Source organism: Oncorhynchus gorbuscha, linkage group LG14, assembly GCF_021184085.1.
Source record: "Oncorhynchus gorbuscha isolate QuinsamMale2020 ecotype Even-year linkage group LG14, OgorEven_v1.0, whole genome shotgun sequence".
In the NCBI taxonomy this organism is placed as follows: domain Eukaryota; kingdom Metazoa; phylum Chordata; class Actinopteri; order Salmoniformes; family Salmonidae; genus Oncorhynchus; species Oncorhynchus gorbuscha.
In genome coordinates, this window is record NC_060186.1 from 76,387,625 (window position 1) to 76,403,619 (window position 15,995).

At 53.1% G+C, this 15,995-nt stretch overlaps 1 protein-coding gene across 3 annotated transcripts in view; it reads left to right on the top strand.

Annotated features, from left to right (window-relative positions):
* The window catches only part of LOC123995413 (signal-induced proliferation-associated 1-like protein 1), a 108,686-nt gene extending 93,421 nt beyond the window's left edge, over nucleotides 1–15,265 (top strand). For all 3 annotated transcript variants that reach the window (XM_046299003.1, XM_046299005.1, XM_046299004.1), the window contains exons 18-24: nucleotides 580–762; nucleotides 2,415–2,622; nucleotides 4,285–4,513; nucleotides 5,515–5,667; nucleotides 6,843–6,960; nucleotides 12,007–12,085; nucleotides 14,264–15,265. In XM_046299003.1, the coding sequence (XP_046154959.1) occupies nucleotides 580–762; nucleotides 2,415–2,622; nucleotides 4,285–4,513; nucleotides 5,515–5,667; nucleotides 6,843–6,960; nucleotides 12,007–12,085; nucleotides 14,264–14,407 (1,114 nt within the window). In that variant the 3' untranslated portion in view covers nucleotides 14,408–15,265. The remainder of the gene's footprint in view (nucleotides 1–579; nucleotides 763–2,414; nucleotides 2,623–4,284; nucleotides 4,514–5,514; nucleotides 5,668–6,842; nucleotides 6,961–12,006; nucleotides 12,086–14,263) is intronic.
* The last annotated feature ends 730 nt before the right edge of the window (nucleotides 15,266–15,995 follow it).

Below are 15,995 nucleotides of genomic sequence, written 5' to 3' on the forward strand. Positions count from 1 at the left end.
CTCCTCTCTCCTCCCTCTTTCTCCCTTCTGCCCTGACCCCTGTCCTCCTTCTCCTCTCTTCCTGTCCTCCCCCTCCCCTCCTCTCTCCTCCCTCTTTCTCCCTTCTGCCCTGACCCCTGTCCTCCTTCTCCTATCTTCATACCCTCCCCCTCCCCTCCTCTCTCCTCCCTCTTTCTCCCTTCTGCCCTTGACCCCTGTCCTCCTCCTCCCCTCCTCTCTCCTCCTGTCCTCCTCCACTGTTCTCTCCTCTTGTCCTCCTCCCCTCCTCTCTCCTCTCATCCCTCTTTCTCCCTTCTGCCCCGCCCCCTGTCCTCCTCCTCCCCTCCTCTCTCCGCTCCTCCCTCTTTCTCCCTTCTGCCCCACCCCCTGTCCTCCTCCTCCCCTCCTCTCCTCTTTCCTCCCTCTTTCTCCATTCTGCCCCGCCCCCTGTCCTCCTCCTCTCTCCGCTCCTCCCTCTTTCTCCCTTCTGCCTCACCCCCTGTCCTCCTCCTCCCGTCCTCTCTCCTCCCTCTTTCTCCCTTCTGCCCCGCCCCCTGTCCTCCTCTCTCCTTCCTTCCTCCCCACCATCCTCCTCTCCAGTTCCAGAGGCCACTCCCCTCGTGAGGACTCGTCTTCCTCGGCCACCTCCCCTTGCTCCCAGACGTCGGTCTCTCCCGGACCCAAGACCTTCTACCCCCGTCAGGGAGCCACCTCCAAGTACCTCATCGGCTGGAGGAAGCCAGGATCAACCATCAACTCTGTCGACTTCGGAGACAACCGCAAGTAAGACCAGGAGGAAGTGGCCTTGTACCTTAGAATAGTTCCTCTATCAATACTTTATCGCCACCTTGTGGCTAAAAGGAATATTGCATACAGTGATTATAGACAACTACTGTCATACAGGGAATATAGACAGCTACTGACATTATACACTGACTACAGACAGCTACTGACATACAGGGAATATGGACAACTACTGACATTATACACTGACAACTACTGACACACTGACTACAGACAATTACTGACATTATACACTGACAACTACTGACACACTGACTACAGACAACTACTGACATTATACACTGACTACAGACAGCTACTGACATTATACACTGTTGCTATTGGACAGTCGCGTTGCTATTGGACAGTCGCGTTGCTATTGGACAGTCACGTTGCTATTGGACAGTCACGTTGCTATTGGACAGTCACGTTGCTATTGGACAGTCACGTTGCTATTGGACAGTCACGTTGCTATTGGACAGTCACGTTGCTATTGGACAGTCACGTTGCTATTGGACAGTCACGTTGCTAGTGGACAGTCACGTTGCTAGTGGACAGTCACGTTGCTAGTGGACAGTCACGTTGCTAGTGGACAGTCACGTTGCTAGTGGACAGTCACGTTGCTAGTGGACAGTCTCGTTGCTAGTGGACAATCGCGTTGCTAGTGGACAGTCGCGTTGCTAGTGGACAGTCGCGTTGCTAGTGGACAGTCACATTGCTAGTGGACAGTCACGTTGCTAGTGGACAGTCACGTTGCTAGTGGACAGTCACGTTGCTAGTGGACAGTCACGTTGCTAGTGGACTGTCGCGTTGCTAGTGGACAGTCGCGTTGCTAGTGGACAGTCGCGTTGCTAGTGGACAGTCGCGTTGCTAGTGGACAGTCGCGTTGCTAGTGGACAGTCGCGTTGCTAGTGGACAGTCGCGTTGCTAGTGGACAGTCACGTTGCTATTGGACAGTCGCGTTGCTATTGGACAGTCGCGTTGCTAGTGGACAGTCACGTTGCTATTGGTCACGTTGCTAGTGGACAGTCACGTTGCTAATGGACTGTCATGTTGCTAGTGGACAGTCGCGTTGCTAGTGGACAGTCGCGTTGCTAGTGGACAGTCGCGTTGCTAGTGGACAGTCGTGTTGCTATTGGACAGTCGTGTTGCTAGTGGACAGTCACGTTGCTAGTGGACAGTCACGTTGCTAGTGGACAGTCACGTTGCTATTGGACAGTCGCGTTGCTATTGGACAGTCACGTTGCTATTGGACAGTCGCGTTGCTATTGGACAGTCGCGTTGCTAGTGGACAGTCGCGTTGCTAGTGGACAGTCACGTTGCTAGTGGACAGTCACGTTGCTAGTGGACAGTCGCGTTGCTAGTAGACAGTCGCGTTGCTAGTGGACAGTCGCGTTGCTAGTGGACAGTCGCGTTGCTATTGGACAGTCACGTTGCTAGTGGACAGTCGCGTTGCTAGTGGACAGTCGCGTTGCTAGTGGACAGTCGCGTTGCTATTGGACAGTCACGTTGCTAGTGGACAGTCACGTTGCTATTGGACAGTCACGTTGCTATTGGACAGTCACGTTGCTAGTGGACAGTCACGTTGCTATGTCTTTTGCATGGCTGTATTATCTGACCCCTGACCTCTGCTTGTTATTGCGTGTCCCCAGGAAGTCTCCAGGGGAGGGAGGAGGAGGAAGTGGAGGCGAGGGGAGTGGCGGCAGCGGAGAACGAGGGGGTCAGGATGGGGGTAACAGCAGACCCCATCACGCCCTCCAGCCACACCTCACCCACGCTAAGACCACCGCGGAGGACGACATGAAGAGACTGAGTCCAGGCAGCCCTGCCAAACACAGACGACACAAGGTCAAGGTCAAGGTGAGAATGAGTCCAGACAGCCCTGCCAAACACAGACGACACAAGGTCAAGGTCAAGGTGAGAATGAGTCCAGACAGCCCTGCCAAACACAGACTACACAAGGTCAAGGTGAGAATGAGTCCAGACAGCCCTGCCAAACACAGACGACACAAGGTCAAGGTGAGAATGAGTCCAGACAGCCCTGCCAAACACAGACGACACAAGGTCAAGGTCAAGGTGAGAATGAGTCCAGACAGCCCTGCCAAACACAGACGACACAAGGTCAAGGTGAGAATGAGTCCAGACAGCCCTGCCAAACACAGACGACACAAGGTCAAGGTGAGACTGAGTCCAGACAGCCCTGCCAAACACAGACGACACAAGGTCAAGGTCAAGGTGAGAATGAGTCCAGACAGCCCTGCCAAACACAGACGACACAAGGTCAAGGTGAGAATGAGTCCAGACAGCCCTGCCAAACACAGACGACACAAGGTCAAGGTGAGAATGAGTCCAGACAGCCCTCCCAAACACAGACGACACAAGGTGAAGGTGAGAATGAGTCCAGACAGCCCTCCCAAACACAGACGACACAAGGTCAAGGTGAGAATGAGTCCAGACAGCCCTGCCAAACACAGACGACACAAGGTCAAGGTGAGAATGAGTCCAGACAGCCCTGCCAAACACAGACGACACAAGGTCAAGGTCAAGGTCAAGGTGAGAATGAGTCCAGACAGCCCTGCCAAACACAGACGACACAAGGTCAAGGTCAAGGTGAGAATGAGTCCAGACAGCCCTCCCAAACACAGACGACACAAGGTCAAGGTCAAGGTGAGAATGAGTCCAGACAGCCCTGCCAAACACAGACGACACAAGGTCAAGGTGAGAATGAGTCCAGACAGCCCTGCCAAACACAGACGACACAAGGTCAAGGTGAGAATGAGTCCAGACAGCCCTCCCAAACACAGACGACACAAGGTCAAGGTGAGAATGAGTCCAGACAGCCCTCCCAAACACAGACGACACAAGGTCAAGGTGAGAATGAGTCCAGACAGCCCTCCCAAACACAGACGACACAAGGTCAAGGTCAAGGTGAGAATGAGTCCAGACAGCCCTGCCAAACACAGACGACACAAGGTCAAGGTCAAGGTCAAGGTCAGGATATTAGGTGGATATTCCTTCATGGATTATCTTTCCTTGCAAAAATAATCAAACCGTTGAGGACAGCAGAGCTACAACTTTTGATTGCAAATTAAAGTGTCATAACTTTAATCCTCATGTCATAACTGTAATCCTCATGTCATAACTGTAATCCTCATGTCATAACTGTAATCCTCATGTCATAACTGTAATCCTCATGTCATAACTGTAATCCTCATGTCATAACTGTAATCCTCATGTCATAACTGTAATCCTCATGTCATAACTGTAATCCTCATGTCATAACTGTAATCCTCATGTCATAACTGTAATCCTCATGTCATAACTGTAATCCTCATGTCATAACTGTAATCCTCATGTCATAACTGTAATCCTCATGTCATAACTGTAATCCTCATGTCATAACTGTAATCCTCATGTCATAACTGTAATCCTCATGTCATAACTGTAATCCTCATGTCCATCTGGTGTGTTTTTCTTATATTACGATAGCAGGTGACATCAGTTTAACTCTCTCTCCTCCAGTCGTCCTCCTCAGGCCAGCCCCCTACCCGTCGGTCTCTCCACCGCACCCTGTCTGATGAGAGTATCTACCGGGGCCAGCGTGTCCCCTCTCTGAGGCTGGGGGACCTAGAACCAGACCCTACCCTGGGTAGTGACGTGCTGTTCAGCTGCTCCACGTTGCCACGCTCTCCCACCACCCGCGGGGTGCCCCTCAGACGACCCTCGTACAAACTGGGGATCAAACTACACGGTGAGAGGAGCCGTATTGACACAGGGCTGGGGAATGTGGTTCTAGACAGCTTGAGACAGTTTAACACGTTGGTGAGTCAATACTTGATGTGGCCGAGCTGGGAGGGGGATAAAGACTGTGTATATACCTCCCTCTTCTGGTAGAAAGTGTATTGATCTACATTTTGGTTTAAAAAAAGATTCATTACATTTATTGCAGACTATTCAAGAATAATAGTGTAGTTTATTTTTCAATGAGAGAGGAAACTGATGGAATTAATTCATTCGAAAAGACTCAAAATGTCTGTCTTCTAGGGATGTCCACTGTCCTAATCTGTCCTCTTGTCCTCTCTCTACAGGGGATCTGTCTTCTAGGAATGTCCATGGTCCTAATCTGTCCTCTTGTCCTCTCTACAGGGGATCTGTCTTCTAGGAATGTCCATGGTCCTAATCTGTCCTCTTGTCCTCTCTACAGGGGATCTGTCTTCTAGGAATGTCCATGGTCCTAATCCGTCCTCTTGTCCTCTCTCTACAGGGGATCTGTCTTCTAGGGATGTCAATGTTCCTAATCTGTCCTCTCTCTCTACAGGGGATCTGTCTTCTAGGGATGTCCACGGTCCTAATCTGTCCTCTTGTCCTCTCTACAGGGGATCTGTCTTCTAGGGATGTCCATGGTCCTAATCTGTCCTCTTGTCCTCTCTCTACAGGGGATCTGTCTTCTAGGAATGTCCATGGTCCTAATCTGTCCTCTTGTCCTCTCTACAGGGGATCTGTCTTCTAGGGATGTCCATGGTCCTACAGGGGATCTGTCTTCTAGGGATGTCCATGGTCCTAATTTGTCCTCTCTCTCTACAGGGGATCTGTCTTCTAGGAACGTCCATGGTCCTAATCTGTCCTCTTGTCCTCTCTACAGGGGATCTGTCTTCTAGGGATGTCCATGGTCCTAATCTGTCCTCTCTCTACAGGGGATCTGTCTTCTAGGGATGTCCATGGTCCTAATCGGTCCTCTTGTCCTCTCTACAGGGGATCTGTCTGCGTCTGACACGTCATTGGCTGAGATGGTTGAGCGACAGCGCCACCCCCTTCCCCAGGAGCTGATGCCCCTCCCCCCCTCTGAGAGCAGGGACAGCCCCCTGGACTGGACCCACCTGGTGGATGTGGCCAATACCTTTGAAAGTAAGAGTGTGTGTGTGTGTGTGTGTGTGTGTGTGTGTGTGTGTGTGTGTGTGTGTGTGTGTGTGTGTGTGTGTGTGTGTGTGTGTGTGTGTGTGTGTGTGTGTGTGTGTGTGTGTGTGTGTGTGTGTGTGTGTGTGTGTGTGTGTGTGTGTGTGTGTGTACTCACCTGGTGCATGTGGTCAATACCTGCAAAAGGAAGAGGCAGGGAATGAATGTATACGATGAACACTGCATAGTAATGATGTGTCTCCCGTGACAACAGTTACTACTACAATTTGTCTCAACCTGATCTTTAATCACATTATCTTTCTCTCCCTCTCTCACGTTTTCCTCTGACAATTATATCTCTCTCTTCCTTTTATTTACTCTACCTCCTTATCCCCTCTCCCTCCTTATCCCCTCTCCCTCCTTATCCCCTCTCCCTCCTTATCCCCTCTCCCTCCTTATCCCCTCTCCCTCCTTATCCCCTCTCCCTCCTTATCCCCTCTCCTCCTTCCCTCCCTACCTCCCCTCCTTCCCTCATCCTCCCTCCCTCCCTACCTCCCCTCCTTCCCTCCCCACCTTCCCTACCTCCCCCTCCTCCTTTCCTATCTCCCCTCCTCCTTTCCCTCCCCCTCCTCCTTCCTTCCCCTCTCCTTCCTTCCCTCTCCCTCATTCCCTCCCCGTCATTCCCTCCTTCCCTCTCTTCCTCCTCCTATCCCTCTCTCTTCCTCCTCCTATCCCTCTCTCTTCCTCCTCCTATCCCTCTCTCTTCCTCCTCCTATCCCTCTCTCTTCCTCCTCCTATCCTCCTCCTATCTTCCTCCTCCTCCTATCCCTCTCTCTTCCTCCTCCTATCCCTCTCTCTCCCTCCTCCTATCCCTCTCTATCTTCCTCCTCCTATCCCTCTCTCTTCCTCCCCTATCTCTCTCCCTCCTCCTATCCCTCTCTCTCCCTCCTCCTATCCCTCTCTCTCCCTCCTCCTATCCCTCTCTCTTCCTCCTCCCCTCTCCTCCTCCTATCTCTCTTCCTCCTCCTATCCCTCTCTCTCCCTCCTCCTATCCCTCTCTCTCCCTCCTCCTATCCCTCTCTCTCCCTCCTCCTATCCCTCTCTCTCCCTCCTCCTATCCCTCTCTCTCCCTCCTCCTATCCCTCTCTCTCCCTCCTCCCTTTCTCCCTCCCTCCCTCCCCCTCCAGTCCAGAGAGGGTTTGTGTTCAGTGATTCTAACCACAGAGGTAGTGGAGCCTCCAGCCCTCACCAGTCACAGCCCAGCCTGGACCTACTACCTGCCCCTCTGTCCAGACCATCCTCCAGGTAACCCTCACCACACAGCCCAGCCTGAAGATACAGCCTGCCCCTCTGTCCAGACCCTCATCCAGGTAACCCTCACCACACAGCCCAGCCTGGAGATACACCCTGCCCTCAAAGCTCATTACTAAGCTAAGGACCCTGGGACTAAACACCTCCCTCTGCAACTGGATCCTGGACTTCCTGACAGGCCACCCCCAGGTGGTAAGGGTTGGCAACAACACATCTGCCACGCTGATCCTCAACACGTGGGCACCTCAAGGGTGCACGAGTCCAACACCATCATTGCCTGTTCACCAACAATGAGACAGCCTATAGGGAGGAGGTCAGAGACCTGGCCGTGTGGTGCCAGGACAACAACCTTTCCATCAACGTGATCAAGACTAAGGAGATGAATGTGGACTACAGGAAAAAGAAGACCGAGCCACGCCCCCATTCTCATCGACGCGGCTGTAGTGGAGCAGGTTGAGAGCTTCAAGTTCCTTGGTGTCCACATCACCAACAAACTAACATGGTCCAAGCACACCAAGACAGTTGTTCAGTTGTACAACTGAATGCATTCAACTGAAAGGTGTCTTCCGCATTTCACCCAACCCCTCTGAAGAGGACACGTCTATTCAGGAGACTGAAAAGATTTGGCACGGGTCCTCGGATCCTCAAAAAGTTCTACAGCTGCACCATCGAGAGCATACTGACCGGTTGCATCACCGCCTGGTATAGAAACTGCTCGGCCTCCGACCGTAAGGCGCTACAGAGGGTAGTGCGAACGGCCCAGTACATCACTGGGGCCAAGTTTCCTGCCATCCAGGACATCTATACCAGGCGGTGTCAGAGGAAAGCTGACAAGCGGTACCGGAGCACCAAGTCTAGGACCAAAAGGCTCCTTAAAAGCTTCTACCCCCCCAAGCCATAAGACTGTTGAACAGATGGCTACCAGGACGATTTGCATTTAACCCCCCCCCCCCTCTTTTGTACACTGCTGCTACTGACTGTTTATTATCTATGCAGTCACTTCACCCCCACCTACATGTACACACTACCCCAACTAACCTGTACCCCCACACACTGACTCGGTACCGGTACCCCCTGTATATAACCTCCACACTGACTCGGTACCCCCTGTATATAGCCTCCACACTGACTCGGTACTGGTACCCCCTGTATATATCCTCCACATTGACTCTGTACCGGTACCCCCTGTATATATCCTCCACATTGACTCTGTACCGGTACCCCCTGTATATAACCTCCACACTGACTCTGTACTGGTACCCCCTGTATAAAGCCTCCACACTGACTCGGTACTGGTACCCCCTGTATATAGCCTCCACACTGACTCGGTACCGGTACCCCCTCTATATAACCTCCACACTGACTCGGTACCGGTATCCCCCCTCACACTGACTCGGTACCCCTGTATATACCCCCCTCCACACTGACTCGGTACCGGTACCCCCCTCCTCCACACTGACTCTGTACCGGTAACCTCCACACTGACTCATTGACTCTGTACCGGTACCCCCCCCTCCACACTGACTCGGTACTGGTACCCCCTGTATTAAGCCTCACACTGACTTGGTACTGGTACCCCCCCACACTGACTTGGTACCGGTACCCCCCCTCACACTGACTCGGTACCGGTACCCCCCCTCACACTGACTCGGTACCGGTACACCCTCGGTACCCCCTCACATACCCCCCCTCACACTGACTGTACCGGTACCCCCCCCCTCTCCACACACACCCGGCCTCACACTCGGTACCGGTACCCCCTCACACTGACTGACTCCACACTGACTCGTACCGGTACCCCCCCTCACACTGACTCTGTACCGGTACCCCCCTCACACTGACTGGTACGGTATCCCCCCTCACACTGACTCGGTACCGGTACCCCCCTCACACTGACTTGGTACCCCCTCTCACACTGACTCGGTACCGGTACCCCCCCCTCACACTGACTCTGTACCGGTACCCCCCCTCACACTGACTCGGCACCCCCTCACACTGACTTGGTACCGGTACCCCCCTTTCCCACACTCTCGGCACCCCCTCACACTGACTTGGTACCGGTACCCCCCCTCACACTGACTCGGTACCGGTACCCCCTCACACTGACTCGGTACCGGTACCCCCTCACACTGACTCGGTACCGGTACCCCCTCACACTGACTTGGTACCCCCTCACACTGACTGGTACCGGTACCCCCTCACACTGACTCTGTACCCCCCCTCACACTGACTCGGTACCGGTACCCCCCTCACACTGACTCGGTACCGGTCACACCCCCTTTCCCACACTGACTCGGCTACCCCCCTCACACTGACTTGGTACCGGTACCCCCCTCACACTGACTTGGTACCGGTACCCCCCTCACACTGACTTGGTACCGGTACCCCCCTCACACTGACTCGGTACCTCACACTGACTCCCCTCACACTGACTTGGTACCCCCTCACACTGACTTGGTACCCCCCCCTCACACTGACTCGGTACCGGTACCCCCCCTCCACACTGACTTGGCACCCCCCTCACACTGACTTGGTACCCCGGTAGCCTCCCCCTGACTCGGTGCCCCCCCTCCACACTGACTCGGTACCGGTACCCCCTCACACTGACTTGGTACCGGTACCCCCCCTCACACTGACTCTGGTACCGGTACCCCCCTCACTGACTGACTTGGTACCCCCACACTGACTGACCACACTGACTGTACCGGTCACACTGACCCCCCCTCACACTGACTTGGTACCGGTACCCCCCTCACACTGACTTGGTACCGGTACCCCCCTCACACTGACTCGGTACCGGTGACCCCCTTTCCCACACTGACTTGGCACCCCCTCACACTGACTTGGTACCGGTACCCCCCTCACACTGACTCGGTACCGGTACCCCCCTCACACTGACTCTGTACCGGTACCCCCTCACACTGACTCGGTACCGGTACCCCCCTCACACTGACTCGGTACCGGTACCCCCCCCCTCACACTGACTCGGTACCCTCACACTGACCCCCCCTCCCACACTGCACCCCCTCACACTGACTTGGTACCGGTACCCCCTCACACTGACTTGGTACCGGTACCCCCCTCACACTGACTCGGTACCGGTACCCCCTCACACTGACTCGGTACCGGTACCCCCTCACACTGACTTGGTACACACTGACTCTGTACCCCCCCTCACACTGACTCTGTACCGGTACCCCCCTCACACTGACTCGGCCGGTACCCCCCTCACACTGACTCGGTACCGGTATTTTTCCCACACTTCGGCACCCCCCTCACACTGACTTGGTAAATCTTTCCTTCACACTTATTTTCTTCACACTGACTGGTGTAGGGTTTGTCACACTGACTTTCCTGTACCCCCCTCACACTGACTTGGTACTTAAGTACATTCACACTGATGTGTTACGAATATGGAAGTGCCATCCTTTAAACAAAGATATAGGTGACACGTTAGGTGACATGTTAGGTGGGTGACATGTTCAGGTGGGTGACATGTTGGGTGGGTGACATGTTCACACTGACATGTTAGGTGACATGTTGGGTAGCCTCCACACTGAGGTGGGTGACCCCTGTTATAGGGTGACACTGTTGGGTGGGTGACATGTTAGCCTCCACACTGACTTGGTGACATGTACATGTTCACACTGACTTGTAGGTACCCCCCACACTGACTTGGTACCGGTGATCATCCCCCACACTGACTTGGTAGGTGGGTGACATGTTGGTGGGTGACACTGTTAGGTGGGTCACATGTTAGGTGGGTGACCCCCTCACACTGACTGTTAGGTAGGTGACATGTTGACTGGGTGACATGTTAGGTGGGTCACATGTTAGGTGGGTGACATGTTCACACTGGTGACATGTTAAGGTGGGTGACTGTTAGGTGGGTGACATGTTGGGTAGGTGACATGTTCACAGGTGACATGTTAGGTGGGTGACATGTTAGGTAGGTGACATGTTGGGTGGGTGACATGTTAGGTGGGTGACATGTGGGTGACATGTTGGGTGGGTGACATGTTGGGTGGGTGACATGTAAGGTGGGTGACATGTTAGGTGGGTGACCCCCCTCACATGTTGGTGGGTGACATGTTAGGTGGGTGACATGTTGGGTGGGTGACATGTTGGGTGGGTGACATGTTAGTACCCCCTCACACTGACTGTACCGGTGACCTCACACTGTTTGTGTGGTTCACACTGACTGTTTAACTCTCTGTCTCACACTGAGGGTCCAGCAGGTACCCCCCTCACACTGAATGTGACCAAGCTCACACTGACGTGGTCAAGATGTACCCCCCTCACATGACCTGAAGAAGGTAACCCACTCTATATATCCTCGTTGTTATTTTATTGGGTTATTTTTTTTGTTTTACTTTAGTTTATTTAGTAAATCTTTCCTTAACTCTTATTTTTCTTAAAACTGTGTTGTTGGTGATAGGGTTTGTCAGTAAGCATTTCACTGTAAGGTCAACACGTAATGGTGACTTAACTACATTTAAATTGATGTGTTACGAATATGGAAGTGCTTTACATCTCTTTAAACAAAGATCCAATATAGGTGACACGTTAGGTGACATGTTAGGTGACATGTTAGGTGGGTGACATGTTGGGTGGGTGACATGTTGGGTGACATGTTAGGTGACATGTTGAGTGACACGTTAGGTGGGTGACATGTTAGGTGGGTGACATGTTGGGTGGGTGACATGTTAGGTGGGTGACATGTTGGGTGACATGTTAGGTGACATGTTGGGTGACACGTTAGGTGGGTGACATGTTAGGTGGGTGACATGTTGGGTGGGTGACATGTTGGGTGGGTGACATGTTGGGTGGGTGACATGTTGGGTGGGTGACACGTTGGGTGGGTGACATGTTAGGTGGGTGACATGTTAGGTAGGTGACATGTTGGGTGGGTGACATGTTAGGTGGGTGACATGGTGGGTGGGTGACATGTTGGGTGGGTGACATGTTAGGTGGGTGACATGTTGGGTGACACGTTAGGTTTGTGTGGTTAAATGTATGTTTAACTCTCTGTCTCCCCAGTGAGGGTCCAGCAGGTCTGGAGAGGAATGTGACCAAGCTGGAAGCCGTGGTCAAGATGCTACAGGATGACCTGAAGAAGGTAACACACACACACAAAATATGTCTCATCTCATAATTTCAGCATATTTATGTGGAAAAATGGACGTCTATAACCACACAAATCAATACATGCACTTAGCTTAGCAACGAACCATCAAAACAACAATACTCATTCTAATGGACTACTCACACGCACGCACGCACGCACGCACGCACGCACGCACACACACACACACACACACACACACACACACACACGGAAAACCAAACTTCTGCTCCACCCATCGGCTGTAGCTGCCTCCGCTCTGTAGAAGGTTGGTCGAGGATTTGCTGCTTACTGTGTACACATTTTTAATTCCTTTTAATTTTTATTTATTGAACGAGGTAAGTCAGTTAAGAACAAATTATTATTTACAATGACAGCCTACGCCGGCCAAATCCTAACCCGGACCATGCCGGGCCAATTGTGCACCGCCTTATGGGACTCCCAATCACGGCCGGTTGTGATACAGCCTGGAATCGAACCAGGGTCTGTAGTGATGCCTCTAACACTGAGATGCAGTGCCTTAGACCGCTGCGCCACTCGAGAGCCTATATAGAGTTAGCAGTGTTATAGCTACCGTCTATTATATAGAGTAATCATCCCTAGCGGTGTTATAGCTACCGTCTGTTATATATAGAGTAATCATCCCTAGCGGTGTCATAGCTACCATCTGTTATGTAGAGTTGCTGACGCTAACTTAAACATGTATCCCTTGTCTAACCTTCTCTCCCTCCTTCTCTCCCTCCTTCTCTCCCTTCTTCTCTCCCTCCTTCTCTCCCTCCTCTCCCTCCTCTCCCTCCTCTCGCTCTCTCTCGCTCTCTCTCGCTCTCTCGCTCTCTCTCGCTCTCTCTCGCTCGCTCTCGCTCTCTCTCGCTCGCTCTAGCTCTCTCGCTCGCTCTCTCGCTCCTTCTCTCTCTCTCTCCCACCTTCTCTCTCCCACCTTCTCTCTCCCTCTCCCTCCCTCTCCCTCCTTCTCTCTCCCTCTCACTCTCTCTCTCCCTCCTTCTCTCTCCCTCTCTCCCTCCTTCTCTCTCCCTCTCACTCTCTCTCTCCCTCCTTCTCTCTCCCTCTCTCCCTCCCACCTTCTCTCTCCCTCTCCCTCTCCCTCCTTCTCTCTCCCTCCTCCTCTCCCTCTCTCTCTCTCTCCCTCCTTCTCTCTCCCTCTCCCTCCTTCTCTCTCCTCTCACTCTCTCTCTCCCTCCTCTCTCCCTCCCTCTCTCTCTCCCACCTTCTCTCTCCCTCTCCCTCTCCCTCCTTCTCTCTCCCTCTCCCACCTTCTCTCTCCCTCTCCCACCTTCTCTCTCCCTCTCCCTCCTTCTCTCTCCCTCTCCTCTCTCTCTCCCTCTCTCCCTCCCTCTCTCTCTCCCACCTTCTCTCTCCCTCTCCCACCTTCTCTCTCCCTCTCCCTCCTTCTCTCTCCCTCTCTCCTCTCTCTCCCACCTTCTCTCTCCCTCTCCCACCTTCTCTCTCCCTCTCCCTCCTTCTCTCTCTCTCTCCTCTCTCTCTCTCTCTCCCTCTCTCCCTCCCTCTCTCTCTCCCACCTTCTCTCTCCCTCTCTCCCTCCCTCTCTCTCTCCCACCTTCTCTCTCCCTCTCCCTCTCCCTCCTTCTCTCTCCCACCTTCCCTCTCCCCTCCTCTCTCTCCCTCTCCCACCTTCTCTCTCCCTCTCCCTCCATCTCTCTCCCTCTCACTCTCTCTCTCCCTCCTTCTCTCTCCCTCTCTCCCTCCCTCTCTCTCTCCCACCTTCTCTCTCCCTCTCCTTCTCTCTCCCTCTCACTCTCTCTCCCTCCTTCTCTCTCCCTCTCTCCCTCCCTCTCTCTCTCCCACCTTCTCTCTCCCTCCCTCTCCCTCCTTCTCTCTCTCTCTCCCACCTTCTCTCTCTCTCTCCCTCCTTCTCCTCCCCGTTTAACTCTTTTTTTGCTCTCTGTCCGCCCTTGCCCTCTCTCCCTCCCTCCTTCTTTCTCTCCCTTGTTTATCTCTCCTCTTTACCCCCCCCCCACTCCTTATCCCTCCCTCCCCCTCTATCCCCCTCTCCATCTATCCTCATCTCCCTCTATCCCCATCTCCCTCTATCCCCATCTCCCTCTATCCCTATCTCCCTCTATCCCCATCTCCCTCTATCCCCATCTCCCTCTATCCCCATCTCCCTCTATCCCCCTCCCCTCCCTCTTGTAGGAGCGTGAGGAGAAGCAGCGTCTCCATCTGCAGATCAAAAGGCTCTGGGAGGATAACCAGCGGCTGCAGGAGGAGTCCCAGAGCTCTGCTGCCAAACTCAAGAAGTTCACAGAGTGGGTCTTCAACACCATTGACATGAACTGAGACAGACAGACAGAGGAGGAGAGGAGGAGGGTTCTACCACATTGACCAGAAGAGGAGGGGGAGGAAAAGGAGAAAGGAGAAGAGTAAATTAAAAGAAAGAGGACCAGTCCCAAAAACATTCCCCTTCTCCCTTGCACAAACGGAAGTACTGATTCCACTCTCCATGCCTCTTCCTTGTCCCTGGAAGTACTGATTCCACTCTCCATGCCTCTTCCTTGTCCCTGGAAGTACTGATTCCACTCTCCATGCCTCTTCCTTGTCCCTGGAAGTTCTTATTTCACTCTCTGAAGTGCCAACTAAGGTTTCCTCTCTCAAATACCCACTGAAACTCAGGATTAGCTAGAAGGACAGTCTTCTTCTGTTAAATAATGAAGGATTTATTTCATACTGTGGGATTTGAAGGGGAGATGTGTGTGTGTAATTGTGATGATGGGCTCTCTGTACTGCCAAGAAATACTGGAGCTCAGAAGACGAGAGCTCTGTCCTCCTCCTCTCCTCCCTCACGGTCTGAGCTGACTCCGATATAAAGACTTGTGTTTCACCCCAATAGCCAGCCTCTCAGTGGCTGTACAGTACATCTCTTCAGCTAAGGCCTCAAAGCACATAAGAGCACAGAGTAACAGGAAACTGTGGAATCTCATCTCATCTCCCTGTCTCCACTCTTCCTCCTCTGCAAATTTGACTTGTCTGATGCTACCTCTGTATACACTGCCCCGACAGGCAGATAGATGGACGGAGGGAAGAGGCAGATAGACAGGAGGCAGACAGACAGGAGGCAGACAGACAGGAGGCAGACGGACAGGAGGCAGACGGACAGGAGGCAGACGGACAGGAGGCAGACAGACAGGAGGCAGACAGACAGGAGGCAGACAGACAGGAGGCAGACAGACAGGAGGCAGACAGACAGGAGGCAGACAGACAGGAGGCAGACAGACAGGAGGCAGACAGACAGGAGGCAGGCGGGCGGGCAGACAGGCAGGAGGGGCAGGGGCAGGGCAGGGGCAGACAGGGGAGGCAGACAGACAGGCAGACAGACAGACAGACAGATAGACAGACAGATACACTGAGGCAGACAGACAGGCAGACAGACAGGCAGACAGACAGGCAGACAGACAGGAGGCAGACAGACAGACAGACAGACAGACAGACAGACAGACAGACAGGAGACAGACAGACAGGCGGGCGGGCAGACGGGTAGACAGACAGGCAGACAGACAGACAGACAGACAGACAGACAGACAGACAGACAGACAGACAGACAGACAGACAGACAGACAGACAGACAGACAGACAGACAGACAGACAGACAGACAGACAGACAGGCAGACAGACGGGCAGATAGATAGACAGGCAGACAGGCAGATAGAGAGACAGGCAGACAGGCAGACAGAGAGAGACAGGCAGGCAGACAGAGAGAGACAGGCAGGCAGACAGACAGGTAGACAGGCAGACATACAGATACACTGACATGCAGGCAGACAGGTAGATAGATAGACAGACAGTGGGAGGGAAAAGACAGAAAACCAGCCCTGTGTTGCCAGCTGTTTTTTTTCTGTACATTTATATTCCTCAATCTACAGGGAACACA